We start from the raw sequence: 19,565 nt of genomic DNA, 5'->3' as shown, positions 1-19,565 counted from the left end.
TGACCTTGGAGAAGTGGCCCTCTGTAGAAGACATCCTGTGCATCCCAGCATTGCACTTCCCTCTTGTGACCCAAGGGCCAGGGGCCAGCTGTTGTCAGGGTAGTGTCTGGCCTTGTTTGCAGACTTGTTCCATAGACTGTGGGATCATAGTTTTCTTGCTTATGGTGTCTTACCCTTGGTGGGTGAGGCTGTTCTAGGGGCTTGTGCAGGCTTCCTTGCAGGAGAGGTTAGTGCCTGCCCACTAGTGGGTGGAGCTGGGTCTTGGCTCTCTGGTGGGCAGAGTCCTGTCTAGGGTTGTATATCTAGAGGTGGTTGTAGGCTCAGGAGGTCTTTGAGGAGCCTAAAGACTGATAGGTGGGGCTATGTCCCTGTGCAGTTAATTGTTTGGTTTGAGACATTCCAGCACTGCAGCATTACCTGTATACCAAAACCAGACAAGGATACCACAGGAAAAGACAATTACAGACTAAAATAATTCAAAAATTCTCAATGAAATATTAGTAAACTGAATTCAACAATACATAACAATACATAAAAATACTTAAAAAGGATCATATACCACAATCAAGTGGAATTTATTTCAAGGATGCAAGGATGGTTCAACATTCACAAATCAATAAATGAGATATACCACATTAACAAAATGAAAGATGAAAACCATATAATCATCTCAACAGATGCAGAAAAAGCATTTGACAGAATTCAACATCTATTTATGATAAAAACTCTCTCAACAAATTGGGTAGAGAGGGAAAATACCTCAATAAAGCCCACATACATAACAAGCCCACAAGTGACGTCATACTTAACAGTGAAAAATCTGAAAGCATTTCCTCTAAGATCAGAAACAAGACAAGGATGCCCACTGTCACCACTTCTATTCAACACAGTATTGGCAAGTCTCGGCAGAGCAACTAGGCAAGAAAGAGAAATGAAAGTCATCAAGATTATAAATGAAGAAGTAAAATTGTCACTGTTTGCAGGTGTGATGATACTATATAGAGAAAACCCTAAAGGCTCTGCCAAAATACCTGCCAGAACTAGTAAATCCAGTAAAGTTCTAGGATATGAGATCAATATACAGAAATGTGTTGAATTTCTACACACTAGTACTGAACTACCAGAAAGAGAAAGAAAACCATCCCATTTACCTGAAACCATAAATCTCCTAGAAGAAGACATAGGTAGTAAACTCCTTGACTTTGAACTCTGTGATGATTTTTTGCATTTGACACCAAATGCAAAAGCAACAAAAGCAAAAACAAGTGGGACTACATCAAACTGAAAAGCTCTGCACAGCAAAGAGAATATCAATAAAATGAAAACGCAACCTACTAAATGGGAGAAAGATTTGCAAATCATCTATCTGATAAGATGTTAATATCCAAAAAAAAAAAAAGAAAGAAATCATACAACTCAAAAGCAGAAAAACCAAATAATTGGATTAAAAATGGGCAGAGGACCTGAACAGACATTTTTCCAAAGAAGACATCCAAATGCCCAATAGACACATGAAAAGATACCCAACATCGTTAGTCATCAGGGAAACACAAATCAAAAGCACACTAGATATCACCTCACACTTGTTAAAATCGCTATTATCGAAAAGATAGGAAACAACAAGTGTTGGTCAGGATATGGGAAAAAGGGAATACTAGCACAATGTTTGTGGGAATATAGAAATTGATGGAGCCACTATGGAAAACAGAATGGAAGCTCCTCAAAACTAAAACTAAAAATAGAACTACCATATGAGCCAGCAATTTTGCTTCTAGGTATTTACCTGAAGAAAACAAAAACACTAACTGGAAAAGACACATCCACCCCCATGTTTATTGCAGCGTTCTTTATAATAGCCAAGGTATGTAAACAACTGAAGTGTCCAGATGAATGGATAAAGAAGAAGTGATATTTTATTCAGCCATATAAAAGAATTACTACTTGCAACTTATTAACAACTTTGATGGATCTTGAAGGCATTATGCAAACTGAAATAAGCTGGACAGAGAAAGACCAATATCGTATGATCTCATTTATATGTGGAGTCTAAAAAATAAATAAGTAAATAAAAAACCAAGCACATAGATATACAGAACAGAATGTTTGCCAGAGGCAGATGTGAGGGGTGAGTGAAATAAGTGAAGCGGGTCAAAAGGTACAAAGTTTAAGGTATTTAAAAAAAAAATCCTGAGTGTGTAATGAACAGCATGGAGAATATAGTTAGTAATATTGTATTTCCTATTGAAAGTTGCTAGGAGAATAACCATGAAGGTACTCATCACAAGAAAAAAATCAGTAACAAAAGAAATACTTAGTCCTCATGTTATTTTCCCAATCTCACACTCACCTACTTTGAAGCATGGCATTATGTAAGAGATACTTATTCTTTAAATTTAGAATGAGTTAAAATTCTTTTCGTTCCAAAGCTGCCTTTAAAGAATTAGACCTCCCCTAAACACTGTGAATTATTTGGTTATGGGTGAATAGTAGTCTTTAAACATCATTTTTAGGTAAGAATTGTCCAGCAATTTCTGACTTGCTTTCAGTCATAGTAAGTCATCTGAGTTGTTTCTTGACGTGGCAAATAACTCAACAAGCAAGACTGGACAAGGAAATCAGGTGCTTTACCCTCTCTAGTTGTCTTTGCTCATGAGGTAGTTTGTTTGTGAGTTATGAAGCAACCTCTGGGTTCTTTTGATGACTGTGATAGGGCTGCACAGATGATCTTTTGGACCCCAGATCCCAAGTGAATGAAATGAGCAAACCAAGCACATATATGACCATTAAGTTCAACAGAATGGTGTTTGGCCTTGGGTGTAGTGCCCCCATTCTAGCTTTATTCTTGCCACACTGAGTTTGGTTTCTCTTCTTATGCAATGACCCATTTCCTGAATATTTCTGGTTATTTGACAGATAAATATAAGCTAATATACTTCAATAAACTTATTTCTTTAACATTTTTGGAGAATACTTAATAGAGGTTATTTGTGCAATAATCATTTGCTAATAGAAGTAAGTAGTCAGGTGACTAAGAATGTAATTAATAAATACAGACTTGCTCTCACTCTTCTTCAACTTCCGAGTAATTTTCGAATGATTCTGTCAAAATGACTTTCTAATCCTAGAGTAGCTTGTGTGATTTGTATAGTAGCAAAGTGTTAATTCAGAGTTTAATGATATTACTCCTTTTTGTTGATTTACTATTTCTGGAGGAGCAAAGTCACTGTATCAGAGCTATTAGCTAAACCATCAACACGAAATTCTCTTCAAACTGAAAATTTTCTTCATTCTGACTAGGCCTTTTTTTCAGCTGGCTAAAATGAGTATAAGCTATGTCCATTCACAGTTAAGATTCTTTTTAAGGAGAGCAGCAAATCTGGAAATTCTTGTTTCTAGAGTCAGAATTATTGCTGGAGGTCAGCGGGACACAATGACCATATGCACCATTCCAGGCCTATCAGGATGCCAGCCCCTTTGTAGTTCCATTTTTATACTTTGATTTCAACCTGCCTCTTTCCCCACCAGTATCAATATAAATAGAGAGGCAGTGCTGGGTGCAGAAAGAACCCCCCCTTCCCCCCCATGGAGCCCTGTGCCCCTCTGTGAGAACACTGACATGCATGCCTATATCCCCTCTCCACCTGCTCCCACAACCTGGGAGGATGGAGGGTTGGGGCCAGATGCAGGCCTCTGGGCAACCAGTAGGATTTTATACCCACTATTGTGACATGGGCATTTAGAACCATCTCTTTTTTAAAATTTTGTTTTATTAATGATATTTACTTTTATTTTGTACTACATTTTCAGTGAAGAGATTTGTCATTCTTTAACATAAAAGCACTTTTCATAAGTGATCTTTATATCGTCCTAAGTGTTGCTATTTTGTTTTCTCTTTTAATCAGTATGTTACAAATCGTATAAGTGATGACTTTGATAATAACACACATACTGAGATTTGCAACTTTGCAAACTCCCAAAGCTCTAGCAGTGCACTTTTCCTATTAACATCTCAAACCTGACACAACCCTTACATAAAAATGACTTAATTTGCAAATAAAGATAAAAATTATAGGCAACACTGGCTGCTGTCTCTTCAGAAGATTATACATATGTATCTCAATACATAGTTTGCATAATTCTACAAGATTTGGAATGAAATACAATGGGATATTCAGATATCATTCTGACTAAAATATTGTACAGTGAGTGTAGTGTCTTTAAGGACTTTTGAAAGTTTTTTTACACTTTGTAAAAATGTGATTTTAAAATATTTAGTATTTATGAAGTATTTTTAATAAAAATACATTTTAATTTAAAAAGTTTTAGGTTTATGGAAAAATTATGAAGATAGTGAAGAAAGTTCCTATTTACCTCCCTCCACAAACACACACACAATTTCCCCTATTATTGACATATTAGTTTGTTGTATTTATTATAATTAATGAATCAATATTGGCATATTAGAATTAACTGAAAGCAGAACCAATTCTTTTTTCTCTGGATCTCACATTATCACACCAACTGGAGCACCCAGCAGCATGGGAACATAGTATTCCATGATGCTAGGACATTCTGAAAACTTAGGGATATTCTGGAAGCTCCCCTAACCCTAATTATCTCTGTCAGCATCTTTGACAAAACAATGAAACCATTCCCTACATTTACATGGCACAACACAGACAAAGCCTTTTCATTACATCATTCCATGTAATCTTCATGAAGCTGTAATGGATTGGTAGAATAATTTTTTTAAAAGAAAGGATGAAATGGGCTTAGAGAGGTTGAGTAACTTACAAGTAAGTGGTAGAGCACTTGCTCTGAGTCTAGAGTCCTTTCCACAATATAGAATAAATTGTAGACGTGGAACTAAATCACTTTCAAAGATAGTTAAAACCCCTTAAAGGAATAAGATTTTCATTGCACACTGACAGATGAAGCTCAAAATGCAAATCTTCCTGTGAGAAAGCATTAAGAAATGAATACCATAGGCTTTCACGTATTGGAAACATCAAACTAATTCCAGGCTTCTAGACTTAAGACCTGATAGCTAATAGAAAAATTCTAGATTGAAAATAATTTTGCAAATATATACACCTGTGTATGTATCGATATCTACTCAGAAAATCTATTGCTTTGGATGTTTGTGTCATTTCTGAGCTACCCATTTGACATGCTTTGTCCACAGCCTCTTCCTTCTCATCCCTAGACTTCAAGCCACCATAATACTTTTTAATTGCCCTATGACTCATTTTCAGTTAATCGTAATAATTAACTAAGATCATTTAACTAGTAAAGTACTTTCTTGAGTAAAAATTATAGACTTTTGGAATATGGTTCCAATAATAGTTCAGTTTTTAGATTTAATATTCAGGCCTCACATTTAATACATGTAGCATGAAGCTGCTTTTATTTTTACTGCAAACAGTATAAAAGCACTAAAACCACTTTCTTTACCTTCAAAATATGTGACATTTCCCTAAGAAATGTCCTATATTTAGATTTTCTGGACCTTCTCCACTTATAAATCTGAGTATATCCTTTTGCAGACTGCAGTTTTTACTGTATGGTTTTGCTCCATTTCATAAAAAGGAAAATACAGACAGTGGAAATACAGGTGGAAGATTTTAAGCACAACAGCCCATGACTTGTATGTTGCGGGACAAGCATAATGAAGACCTTCTCAATGACTAAGGCTTCAATGACTAAGGGTGGTAAAGATACCAAAAGGACAAGAAATCAAAAGAAATAGCTTTCCTCAATGGGAAAGATGACATGATTCAGCATGAGTAGAATGATTAAGAAGGAATGTTTGTTGGACTCAGTTACCCAAATGATAGTTCATCTAGCTCTCACTTGAATTTTAAACATTTGTTTGAAAGATAATTTTACATCAATTTTGATTTCTTTTGGAAAGCTCCCATATGTAATTTATTAGTAGCATCTCTGAAGAATAGAATTATTGACGATGTTTGGCTGATGTTTCCGATGATGGAGGAGCCAGAAGACTGCTACAAGTGAAGGCACGTGTACGGTCTCAGAATGTCAGGACGGTACGGATACTGAAACAGAAAATTAAAGATACTAATTGTCGTCATGTTTAGAAAAGTTACACTCTTCCATGTGAGTACAAGGAACATTTGATTTGTCCCTTTGAAAAGCTGTCTTGTTTCCCACTACTCCATTCCCATTCCTAACGCATTCAAGTCAAGTAAAAAGGCAGCTCATCTTTTTCTGTTGTGTTTTCTCCAACCTTAAGCTCAACTATAGCATCCTGAATATGACTGTCATTTAGGCTTCACTGTATATTAGATTATCAAAAAATCATTTTCTTTTTTAATGGAGGTAGTGGTGATTGAACCCAGGACCTTGCACATGCTAAGCACACACTCTACCACTGAGCTATGCCCCACTCCCCCAAAATCATTTTTGAGAGCCCATATGCCTTGTATAATAATGAATACAAAACAATGGGTGATGACATGCAACAACTTTATGCCGTTTGTCACCTTGTCTCTAGATGCTTTTCATATATTTAATCATTTAAACCTTAACTTAACACTGCTACAAGGCAAGTTCTGATATTATTTCTATTGTAGAGATCGTGGATACCGAGACTCGGATTAGTCTTAGAGGGTGATTAGAGACTTAGATGAACATGCTGAAATAGATGTGCATTCACATAGCTGATGATTTCTGTAGACTAGGTTTCCATAAATGCAATTGCTGGGACATAGGATCTAAGTGGTTTTTTTTTTTTTAAAGTTTCTGATAAAAATTACCAAACTTCTTTTCCAGAAAGGATGTAATCTGGTGCTCTTCTAGTTGCTAGTTTCTTTCCTCCCTCAATAATCTTTATCAAAGTGTCTAGTATATGTTATGTGTATGAGTACTTAAGAAATACTGTTTAAAGCTGAAAACCTCATCAGAAGAAGTGTGAAGTTGCAGAAAAAGCACAGACCATGGAACTAGAAGGTGGGAATTAGGTAAAACTGCCTATTACTAATTGTGCCTCTCGTATAAATGCAAGTGACAAAATTCTTCTTTTTAGGCAGTTGGAAAAGTTAAATGTTAGAGATAGAAAATGGAGCTGGCTTATTTCGCTAAGTTTCAAAAAAGTGTAAGATGTAAACATGGAAAGTAGCATTTTGTACCTTTCCTCTTTGTAACAAGTTTTACTTGTGAGAAATTCTTTGTAAATGGAAAAAAGAAATAACAATAATAGGATTTTATGAAAAAAACTAGCTGTATAGAAAATAATGCCAATATAGCTAGTTCCACCAACTCCCATAATGAGTTTCTGAGATATCTTGAATGTGATTTAAATTTATAGCTATTAATAGTCAACTGTTTCAGGTGGCCAGGCAGGGGCTGCAGTAACTCCACGTTATATAACATGACCATGTAGCTCTGATTCTTTTTCCTTGCAAAGGTGAGAGTTCTCTTGTAAAGAAAGCAGAGGGTGCTGATCATTCAGATTTGATGTAACCATCATCAATTTGTTTTCAGCCCAACAGGAAATGCAAAACATTTTAGCTTCTCACAATATGCTCTTAAATGTGCTACATGCAAAGGTTGAACTGGGAATGGAAACCAAGGGAATGGAAACCTAGTCTTTCTCTTATCCTTCTACGTTTTTTTTTCTCTGTTAGTCAAACCCCAGCATAAAGAGAAACTTAAAATCTACCTCTTTCCTGAGCGAAGCAGGTCAAATCCCTCATTTATTTTTTCAAAGGGTAAAACATGGGTTATTAAAGGATCCAGTGAAAACTTCTTAGCCATAAAATCAGCCACAAGTTTGGGGACAGACTCCTTACTTTTAAAGCCTGAAAAGAAAGTGATATCAGTGTTAGATTCAGCCAGGGATAAGAGGAGAATTGGGGAAGAGACTTTCCAAGTAGAATTTAAATGAAAGTTGATAAAGTCCACGGACTACTATTACTCAGGTTAATAAGAGATAGTGTCCTTCAGTATCCTTTTGCAGGCATTTGACTTAAAAAATATCCCCCAATACAAACTAGGGTCTTAGTTATTTGTTGTCTCCTAGAGAAATTATAGTACAGATAGTTATTCCCAAAGTCAGGAAGAGAACTTAGCAATTGTCTAAATTTGGGCAGTGAGTGTAGACATGAGTTATTGCTATGGATTTCCTGGGTCTTACTAGGTATTTCAGTTGAGTTGTGCACTTACAAGTATCAAAAGAGATGATGCTGAAAGTTCCTAGTCAATGGGGACACCAGAAAAGTCTACCTAGGGACCTTCTGTGTGCATTAGTTCCACATCTAGTTGATTTGGAGCCGATAGATACAGAGGAATTAATTTTTTTAACTACGTTGCATTTTAAAACCTAGGGAAGGGAAGAAATCCTGAGTTTGGTAAGAGTCTGGCCTTCAAGCCTAGCTACATACCACCAAAAATAGCTCCTTTCCAGCAACGTCCAGTCAACAGCAATATGGGGTTCACAGAGAGAGTCTGGGAATTAGGAGGCACTCCTACAACAACGCTTACGCCATATGCTTCGTGACAGCACAACAAGGCAGAGTTCTGGAATAAATTCACATGTAGCATCATTAAAGTGGATTCTCTGGTAGTCCCCATTTGTGGTACACAGTATCATGTATTACTGACCTAGCTAGCTTGCTGGTGTGTGGAGGGAAGAGATGATGTCTTTTGTTTCTTTATTCCCCATTATTTCCTAAAGCCACTAGCTGGGGCTTTAGAAGATGACCAGAAAATATTTTTGAATGAGACAATGGATAAATGAATTTGTATGTTTGTATACACTTAATTCTCCCTGAAAATAATAAAGAGGCACATATCTTTATATATTTATGTACATAAATATGTAATTATATGTATATATAATCTGATCCCTCAAATAAAGGTAATGTTTATCATCACATGAGCTCTAGGCAACCAGAGTTGGTTAACTCATTTTTCTTTCTTTATTAAGTAGATATTTTGAACTCAGTACTTTGAATCAGGTATTTTGGTGATGAACTAGATACAAGGTCAATTACACCATCAAGGTTTGCCTTTTCTCTGCTTGATGGTCTCCCCTTTTCATGGATCCCGATTCTACTGCCATTTCTAAAATGGACAATTTTGTCTGATTTATGCACTTTATTTTTCCCCAGCTTTGTCCAAGTATGACTGACAATTAAAAATTATTTGTTTTAGCGTGTACAATATTATTTTTTAGGGGGTACGATATGATGGTTTAAAATACACATGCAATGCAAAACGATTATCACAATCAAGTTAATGAACACATTCATCACCTCACATAGCTGCTAGTTACTGTTTTTGTAATGTGAACACTTAAGATCTACTCTCTTAGCAAATTTGAACTATATAATACAGTGCTATCAACTATAATAACCATGTTGTATATGTAAGTCCCCAGAACTTACTCTTAACTGAAAGTTTGTAGCCTTTGACGCACATCGACCCATTATTCTTCACCCCTGTTCCTCCATCCCCACTCCTCCCAGCCTCCTGCCAGCTCTGTTCTACTCAATGGTTCTAAGAGTTTGTTTTAGATTCCACATATAAGTGCGGTCATATAATATTTGTCTTTCTGTGTCTGCCTTATTTTACTTTGCCTAATGTCCTCTAGATTGTCCCATGCGGTTGCAAATGGCAGGACTTCTTTTTTATGCCTGAATTACATACATCAGTCACAATTTCTTTATCCATTCATTCATCAGTGGACATTTAGGTTGTTTTCATATCTTGGCTATTATGAATAATGCCGCAATGAATGTAGGGGTGCAGATACCTCTTTGAAATAGTGGTTTTATTTTCATTGGCTGTATTGCTAGAAGTGGGATGGCTGGATCATATGGTAGTTCTATCTTAAATTTTTTGAGGAACCTTAGACTGCTTTTCATAATGGTTGTACCAGTGTATACTCTTACCAACAGTGCACAAAAGCTCCCTTTCTCTGCACCCTCCCCTACCTTGCCATTGCTTGTGTTTTTGGTAACTGCCGTTCTGACAGATTTGAGGTAATATCTCTTTGTGGTTTTGATTTGCATTTCCCCGGGGATTGGTGACATCGAGAACCTTTTCATATAGCCGTTGGCCTAAAATGGGCGTGTTTTAAATGTGCTTTTACCTCGCATATACTTTTACTGTAAACTACACCTATTATTCTGGAACTTCCAAAGAAAGCCTTTCCCCTCCAGTCAGGTTTTTAAACATGTCTGTAGTAAGAAAATTGTTTAGGATCCCCCAGGAATATATAATAATCAATCCTTTGATTTTGTAGTATGACATTTGGAAGACCAGAGAACCTCAGAACATGTGGCTGTCAGATATTTGGTGTTTTCAAATAAAACAATCCAATTCCACTGAGAAAATGGAGGGGAAATCATAGAAAAATGGCATCAGGAGAAAGGCTATGGTCCTGGACAAACTGGATTGTCTTAGAACTTCAGTCATCTAAGGCCTGTTGTCCCAAGACAATGCTGAAAAGAGCTTTACTCTTAAGGTGCTGCTTTCTATTACTAAGGCTTACCGGAGAACCTCAAAATGGGATTTGTTGGCCTCTGGTAATTTTATTTGTTAGGATTGTAGAGAATACTTGTTAGGTAGAATATAGCTGGAGATGGGTTCTCCATTGCATGATGATATCTGTCATTATTTGAAAGTAATGTGTATATTCCACAGATAATGTAAGCACTGCAAGATTGAAAACTGTCCTTCATTGTCGGTAATACCAGCTGACACTCAGTAAGTTAGTTCTTGACAAGTGCATGTGCTAAGTATTTTACATGTATTATGGCATGTAATTCATAAACAAGTCTATGAGATATGCATCACTTACTTTTTTTTTGGTGGAGAAACTTGTTGACTTTTAAAATATTCAGTTCAACAGACGGATTTGGGTGCTAATTATGTGCAGACACCATGCTGTCTGCTATGGAGAAATGGCGCATATTTTCTGTTAGTAAAATGACACAGAGCCTGAAGTTGCTCACTTTTTCTTTTGGCCAAAGTACATGTGAAAAAAATAAGTATTTATGAAAACATATAAAAAGTGTAAAGTCATTTTGATAGGAATGTGGGGAGAAGAATATCAACCTTGTCAACTTGAGAATAGAATTTGTATTCTTTATATTTACTTGAGTTTGAGTTTTTTAAGCTAAAAACAGTAAATTTATAATCGTTCAATTGAAAAAAACAAACCTCTTTTCTCTCTAAAAAGGAAATAATACCTTGTGACAGTTCTGCTTAGCTGATGGGATGGAAGATTCCTCATTATAATAAGTTAAGCACTCCAGGCAACAAATAGGAGGTGGAAAATGGCCATAGTTTTAAATATATTCTTTAAATATAATGTTTCTATTCTGCTGCTTAAAAGCTCACTTCAGCATGCAGAGGCAAATCCTCAAGGCTTTTCAGGGTACGTACCACGGTGTCAAGCTGACCAATGACTTCAAATGAAAAATCCACACCTCCACCACTCATTTCCTTCAGCACCTCCTCGATGGGTTTGTCATAGTCATGAGGGTTAACACACTCAGTGGCTCCCACCTCTTTGGCCTTTGCAAATTTGTCTTTGTTGATGTCCACCGCAATGATCCTGGCTGCTCCGGCTGCTTTACAGCCAATGATAACAGACAGGCCAACTCCTCCAAGGCCAAACACGGCACAGATGGAGCCCTGGGTGACCTGTGTTTTCAGAAAATGCACAAATAGGTTAAGTAACGATTGTTAGAAAGAGCCTAAATTGTATACAATGCCATGCCTTCTCTGTTGTCAGAAGCTACTCAAACTCGACACAACCTGTTGTCGCCACTTCTTGGCTTCAGCTGCTTTGTATTTAAAATGAGGGGGTTGAATTAGATCAGTGATCCTCATATTTTGCCGAATATTAGACTCATCTGGGGAGCTTTACAAAAAAAGCTCAATGCCCAGGTCCACAGCCCATAACCAATTAAAGCAGAATCTCTATGGGTAACATCCAGTCCATAGCTAATTCCAGTGGAAAACCCAGGCTGGGGGCCAGTGGACCAGATGATTTTTGAGCTGTAAATGCTAGTGACTCCCATCCTGAGGAGAGTTTAGTGGCTCAACTGCATGGATAGCCAGCTTCAGTCCACCACGCATACACAAACACAACTTTTGGGAAATGAAATAATAAGTGGAAAAGAGGAGACTGAAAAAATAATCCAATTGAAACCTCAATAATTAACAGCCTGGTTCATTAACTTGCAGTAGTCGTGACCAGTATAATGAGAGCAGAAATTAGCTGTGAAGCTTAGGAGAGTCTCCTCAGCTTAAAGCAATCTTAACAACAGGGGAAATTTAACAGGTAATTTTAAGATAAAACAGCTTGAGACCAATGGGTCTTAAATGCATTTTATCCTTGCTTTTTAAAATGTACCAATGAACAATAAATCAATGAAAAGTTTGTCTATATTTTAATAATGGATGAAATTCATTATCACAAGTGCCCCCGGCTTCTGCGCTGTGTGTAGGCTGAAGTAGACCACCTTCTCTGCTGATGCAATTGCAGAAGCGACTTTGTGGTCATCACAGAAACGTGGAAAACATGTTCTCTCAGTGGTTTAACTTGGCTTAGGGGCTGTTTAATAAATGTAATCTACTATAGTCAGCCTTCACCATGGGTAAAATGCTCCTCCTGTCCCAAGAAAACATTCTCTGGGGTACAGCACTTTTTTACCTTAGAAAAGTGAGGGTTGTGATTATGATTTAAAAGTTCTGGTCATTGGGTATTATGGTTTATGATTCAGCAGGAGTTTTGGGAGCGGGGCAAGTTGCAGCTCTCATACTAACCAACTGTGAGATTTGTGGCAAATAGCTTTATGTCTTTGGGCCTCAGTTTCATAAAATGAAAGAATATTACTATATTTCCAACCTTTCAGAAAGAGGAGCCTTTAGAGAATTTATCCTTAAAATCTACCACTTCTGAAGTGTGTGTGCATGTGTGTGTGTGTGTGTTTGTGTGTGTGTGTGTGCGTGTTCGTGGCAAGGGAGGAGGTATAGCAGTGGAATAGATGCTTCATGCATCCCTGAAGCTTCTCTTCTTTCCTCAGAGATCCACAAAGTGGGTACGCTGGTGGCCCTCGGTTTGGAGGCATATCATATCAGGTAAGGCTTTGGAATCTAATGTTGATCCTAATTCTGGGAGTGGAGGATCCATGGACTGACTAGATGCTCCTCAGAGGCAACCCCTTCGTTTCATTTATGTTTGCTGTCAAAACGTAGCAGGACCTACCGCACATGGTGCAAGTTGGTGCTAGCTGCAAAATGAAAGTCGAAGTGGGCTCCCAGCTCTAAAATTTAGTAATCCCATAAAGAACACATATGGAAGAATTATTGAAAAAAACACCTTTAGTTTTTCTGAACTAATTATCAACAGCTTTTGCATTTGTGATAAACAGATAAATTTTCTAGGACATACTCTCAATTCCTTCTAAGGGCATTTTCTACTTATCAGCACCCTCACTTCTATGGAGTACATCAATGTTTTAATGGTAGCAGGTGTGGGAGGAAAGCCACCATTAAAACTATGAAGAATGATCTCAGATTCCTATTAGAAATTGCTTTCCTTTTGGTCCCTGACAGTCCGAGTGTAGCTAGTTTTATCACCATTGTTATTCCTACCTCGGCAACATTGACTGCAGACCCATAACCAGTAGAAAATCCACAGCCGATGAGACAGACTTTCTCTAGTGGTGAGTCTGCATTGATCTTGGCCACTGACATCTCATCCACCACTGTGTACTGGCTGAAGGAGCTGGTGCCGAGGAAATGGTGGATGGGCTTCCCTTTGCAGGTGAACCTGGAGGTACCATCCACAAGGGTCCCCCGAGGATTGGTCACACTGGTCAGTAGAACACACAGACATAAGAAAGTATCAGACAGTTGACATAACATTGTAAAATGACTATAACTCAATAAAAAAAAGTTTAACAACTACAACAAAAAAGAAAGTATGAGATAGAACCATAACTGATGTGTAGATTCCTTGGCTGTGTAAGGAGAGTATATGAAACTTACTCATTTTTCAAGCAGTAGTTGCCTTTTGGATGTTTACACACATTGCACTCTCCACACTGAGGAACAAAGAGTGGGATGACTTTATCACCTGGGGAAGGGGATAAAACAAATTCTTCTTAAATTTCTTTCTGAGCATTATTAGTGCAAGAACTTAAAGCTTACACGTCTGTGTTAGAGGCATTTGAATTTGACAATTCTCCAAGAATAGGGTCCGGTCACCAGTCTGTCTTGGCTATTGCCTGCCAGCATAGCTGAGTATTGAGTTTCTATATGCCTGAGGATGCCCAAAGAGGAAATGCAAATGTGGAAAACAGCATGGATATTTCAGAGTAGCTCCACTGTATTAATAGTTATCTTTTATTGTATGACTTTTCTCTTGGGGGTTTTATATGTATCATCTCATTTAATTTTGAATAATTAAAATGTAAATATTCATACTGTAAGTATAAATGTAAATTTAAGTTGTGAGCAGATCACCATAGTTCCACTAGGTGACCCAGTATTTTGTAATAGTTTGGATACAGTGAAAATGAGAATCTCAACAACCATTTCTTGGCTTTTCAAAGTGATTATGCTTATGTGTTCTATGAAGTGAGTGCTTATTTTTTTAATTTTCATTTTTTAATGGACACTAACAAAAATGGGATAAATAAGAACTTAAGAAATTTCATTGAAAACCTCAACCCTCAATTATGAGTTAAACACTTTTAGGATAAGAACTGACTTTCAAATATTTGTAGCTGATAATTTGTGAATTATCTATTTTTACTGCTATGGTGGAAGGAGCAGGGGTAAAAAGTAAGGGTGTTATTTATTATTAATTGATTTCTAACTAAAAGAAATACTAAAGGCTGAAACTCAAACCAGACAAGTTATTATTTTCTGTTCACAGGTCAATTAATATTTGCCAAGAGGGTAGGTCAAACCTACTGAGTAAAGTGATTTTTTTAGAATTAAACATATATATATATATATATATATATATATATATATATATATATATATATATATATAATTTTTAATCATCTATGCTATTTATGTAAAAGACCCAGAAAAATAACATTTAATAGATAAAATTTATATGAGATGATGGCATGGAAATTTTGTATTTATTTATTGTATACCTTTAAAATATTTATCTGCATTAAAATACAATAGCATTAGGGTACAATAAATATTAAAGATAAAATAGTACTTGGTGACCAGTCATAGTTAATCATGGTTAAATGCAATAAAACAGATATTGTTTATGGCAGGATGCCTTCTGCTAGTTTTCCTTCATTTCCTGCCAACTCGTCTATTTCATTCATTCTGTATTCAAGAAAGGAGGCCATATTGGAAGGGGAAGCTCAGTGAATGGGCTCCACTTCCCACCTAAGAAGAGATTATATGTTGATTCAGTCATAGCCTCACAGGCCTCATTGTATGAAGTCAGTACACAGTTTCCATACACTGATCTAGAGGCTCAGGAGATAGACAGGTGTTTATCTCTTGTCTCATTTGTAGTTCTCTTTGGATCCAATAGACAACAGGGCTCAGAAACACTAAAATGGGATTGCGGATTCCACTCTGGCAAACACTGCATCTCTTTTGATCCTCATGTATTCCCAGGATCTAACATGGTGCCTGACATCTAGCAGGCCCTCAGTAAATACTTGCCAGAGGAGAGAAGACACGAGTGCATGAATGCACGTGTACCGGAGTCAGGCAGGGAGGCAGGAAAGGAAGAGACCTCTTTTCAAGTCCCAGCTCCTCCGTGAACAAGGTCTTTCACCTCTCATTACTGCACCTGTCATCAATTCCGGGTTGTCATCCGGGTTGGATGATCCTGGGGTCCTAAACCAAGTCACATTCCCCAAGTGTGAATGCTGTACCTGGTTTTACTGTAGTCACCCCTTCTCCAATGCTCTCCACAATGCCGGCTGCCTCATGGCCTAGGATCATAGGAAGAGGCATGACCAAGGATCCATTAACCACATGGTCATCTGAACGACAGATTCCTGTGGCCACCATCTACAGGGTAAAGGGAGGATGGTTAGACTCTGAAAAGATCATGGCCCTTGCATAGACTTAATACTCAGTTTCCTGAAATTGTACTAAAGAGTTTTCAAGAATTTTGCTAATAATTCCTGCTCTTCCCAAGTACAGTTTCAGTTTATACACAGAATTATTGAACCTAAAACCCTCCTTTACTTTCATTTTGTGCATTAAACAGTTTGAAATAATGTGTGAAATAATTGTTTCTGAAATATTGAAGTCTTATATACTATACAAGAATGCATCCCTTATTATAGAAGTAGAAAATGTAGGTTAGCACCAAGAAAATAAATTTACTCAAGTTCCACTATCTAATGCTAACTGATTTTGAAATCCTGATATATATTCCTTTGCATATTTTTCTGTCAAGCACATAGATTCTGTTTTATTTTATTAAGATTATAGTTTATATACTCTTTGATGTCTTTTTAAAAATTTGACAATTTATATTTACATCTTTCTTTGAGAACAAATGTAATCCCACTGTCTGGATGACTATATAAAAATGTGCCTCTTACTGGATTTTGGTTATTTTGACTGTTACTATTCTCTGAAAATCTTCACCCTAAACTTAAATAGAGGTGGAAAAAATCTTACCTTAATACGAACTTCATGGGCCTTAGGAGGTGCAACCTCCACCTCCTCAATGGAAAATGGTTTTTTAACCCCCCACAGCACAGCCGCTTTGCATTTTATTACCTGGAAATTGAACAGAAAGATGATACCAGTTTTTCCTCACTCTTGAAGTTAGGGATTGTGTCTTTCATCTTTTTATGTGCAACATCTCACTCCACGCCTGGACCCTAACATTGTTCCACAGAAATGAACAACCTCTGATTTGCAAAAACAAACAAACAAACAAACAAACAAACAAATAAATAAATGTACGTGTGTGTCTGTATATATATATATATATATATATATATATATATATATATATATATATAAATACTTCTTTATAAGAAATGTGTAAAGCAATAACATAAGGAAGAGAAACAGAATTAACTGTAGTGAGACAATGAGATAAAATGGAATATAGTCTTTTATGAAGAAAGAACTTCATGTTGTTTTTCTCTCCGAGGGTTGTTTATTGCTGTTGTTTCCTAATGCGGTCCTGATATTGTGTATTTACCCAAAACTGTTGGCTGTACATGAAGTTCTAAATCACTACCGTTTTCCTGACAGACTCACTGTTTGTTCACATGAAACTGATTGTCCCTTGCTCAATTCTCCACTTAAGGCAAAACGATGTGACTTTATGATTCCAGTTGCATATTTGCCTCCCCACCTCGCATGACTGCTTTCTCTATATGCCTGTCCTCATCCGCTGATTTTCTTCCTCCACTGTTTCTGTGTGCTACCTGTTTGCACCACTCATTTGAAACTTAGCTTTGGCAGCTCTGTTTTATTACCTAATGTATGTATAGAGTTTTCTTTCCGATGGGACTTGAGCCAATAATTGCAGAAGTTCAAGCTGTACACACACATACACATGTATACATTTAAAAAGGGGAGAACTATGTGTTTGACTTTCTATCTAGCATAGCTCACCTACAGATATTCTTAAAAATAAAGTTGAACACATGTTTTTAGTGCTTGGCAACGTAGTATAAGACCTGTCTTCATTTTCGGAAAGTTTGTATAGTTGAGAGTTTTTTTCTAGGGAGAATTGACATATTGCAAATATGATAAAAAATTCAATGGAAGTTTATCTGACAATTCATTAATCCATTGTCATTATTTATACGCCAAATCCTCCCACGTTGCAGAGTGTTTGTCATGGTCAGTGCCTCAGTAAATATGAGAGTACTTGAAAATAATACAGCAATGGTAGGCACCCAATAATCAGCACCTGTGTATGATGGGGCAGGCACAAGTGGCTGTGCTGGGTGAGTTATATGCTTGACTTTTAAACTTTACAAGGCAGTGTTATTGAATTATTAGTCTTATTTTACAGATGAAAAGATTGAGGCTCAACTGACTCTGTAATTGAGTAATTTTTCCAAAGTCACAAAGCTGGCTGTCCAGAGAATTAATATCAGTCCAAATTTATCTTTTCACTACTCCATGGTAGTAAAAGATTAACAAAAGATTGAGGGTAGGTGGGGAGGGTATAGCTCAAGTGGTAGAGTACATGCTTAGCATGCACAAGGTCCTGGGTTCATTCTTCATTCGGAATGTGATATGCCATTGTAAATGCTCATCAGTAATGGATGAAAAGAGAGTTGGAATGAGAACTGACAATGGGTCACCCATATGATCTCCAGCCAGTCATACTGCTATAGGCCTGCTGTGTCACACAGTGTGTAGAAACCTCAGTTTCTTTCACTTTAGGTATCCTAGTGAGATAGTATGTTGTGTGATCTGCTCCTAACACAACAAGCCTACTGGAAACAGTTACATAGTTTTTTGTCATGAAGCAGGTAAACAAGATGAATTGATTGTATTGAATGACTATGTGCATGTCTCTGCACCTGTAAGTGAACTGAACAACTAAGCATGAATCTGTGGAAGAGTTAGAATCAAATATATCTGTTTCCAGTGCTAATAACTGATTCAAACTCAGTCAGTATCATTTGTGTGTGTGTGTGAGATCACACTGAGTTTTATATGAAGAAGATATCGCTCTATAGGATCTCCATGGAAATTTCCTGAATTGTGCCCTAATAAGACTGTTTTAAATTGGAATTTGCATGTTGATGTTGGTTTGCTTAGTCTTGATGATTCTAGTGCTTTGAGAGCAATAAACTTTTTGTCAACTTTACTTTCCTATATTCATAAAAAAATAAGATTACAAAGAATAACTCATTTAAATTAGGATTTCTTAATATAAAGATAACTTTCTTAATATAAGATAACTTCTTGATTAAAAACCTTTCTTTCCTAACTTTAGATATGCAAATTACTCATGACTGGCTGTAACTACTGCACATGTATTTAATATAGGAACATAGACTTTAATAGGTATAGAGGTTACATATTCTTATTACAAATATTTAGAAACAGTTCATTTCAATTGTAGTTTAATATCCATATATTAGAACATATATTCTGTTATATTTCAGTATATATTATTTCTAATTCATATAGGAATTTTAAATCATTGATTTCATACTATATCTTTGTTTATTACATTAATTAGAATATAATTCCAAAAATAAAAAAATTTTTTCCTTACTTTTCCTACTGTGCTCATGTTTCTGTTTTCTCTGCAGGCCAGGAGATGTGACTTCTTGCTTCTTGCAGACTCTTCTCTGCTCAAGTACGTACAGCAGATACAGTGCACAGATGTCTGTTTGCTTGAGCAATGCCCAATTCTACATATGTGATCTGGGATCTTTAAGCCACGCCCATCAGCTTATTCTTAGGCTAAGCCAAATCAGGAAGGAAAGGGCAGTGAACCAGAACTCACACATTAACTGTGTTTGCAATAGGTCAGTTTCAGGTAACAACTTGATTTCATTAGGTTAAATATTTCTCTCTCTGTGTATCTTTAT

General features: G+C 36.6%; 2 protein-coding genes across 2 annotated transcripts in view; one reads left to right on the top strand and one right to left on the bottom strand.

The window, feature by feature from the left end:
- Positions 1-4,404: 4,404 nt before the first annotated feature.
- On the bottom strand, positions 4,405-19,398 carry LOC105067894 (alcohol dehydrogenase E chain). Its single transcript, XM_010953566.3, has 9 exons — positions 19,247-19,398; positions 16,666-16,767; positions 15,906-16,044; positions 14,032-14,119; positions 13,636-13,855; positions 11,416-11,676; positions 8,406-8,541; positions 7,685-7,823; positions 4,405-6,059 (listed from the first exon to the last, which is right to left on the bottom strand). The coding sequence occupies exons 1-9, from the start codon at positions 19,262-19,264 to the stop codon at positions 6,035-6,037; spliced, it is 1,128 nt and encodes a 375-aa protein (XP_010951868.2). The 5' UTR covers positions 19,265-19,398; the 3' UTR covers positions 4,405-6,034.
- The window catches only part of C2H4orf17 (chromosome 2 C4orf17 homolog), an 86,259-nt gene continuing 86,057 nt past the window's right edge, over positions 19,364-19,565 (top strand). The window contains exon 1 of the mRNA XM_074343379.1: positions 19,364-19,502. The gene's annotated coding sequence lies outside the window, so the exon portion shown is untranslated. The remainder of the gene's footprint in view (positions 19,503-19,565) is intronic.

This window comes from Camelus bactrianus, chromosome 2, assembly GCF_048773025.1.
Source record: "Camelus bactrianus isolate YW-2024 breed Bactrian camel chromosome 2, ASM4877302v1, whole genome shotgun sequence".
Taxonomy (NCBI): domain Eukaryota; kingdom Metazoa; phylum Chordata; class Mammalia; order Artiodactyla; family Camelidae; genus Camelus; species Camelus bactrianus.
The sequence above is the reverse complement of the archived record's forward strand: the minus strand, read 5'-3'. Positions and strand labels throughout refer to the sequence as shown.

What these genes read in the sequence shown, in the direction of transcription:
- LOC105067894 (XM_010953566.3), bottom strand. An exon ending in GGTGACTACAGTAAAACCAG is followed by an intron (nt 14,120 to 15,905) that starts GTACAGCATTCA and finishes CCCCTTCCCCAG; the next exon opens with GTGATAAAGTCATCCCACTC. An exon ending in TTGGTCAGCTTGACACCGTG is followed by an intron (nt 8,542 to 11,415) that starts GTACGTACCCTG and finishes AATTTATTCCAG; the next exon opens with AACTCTGCCTTGTTGTGCTG.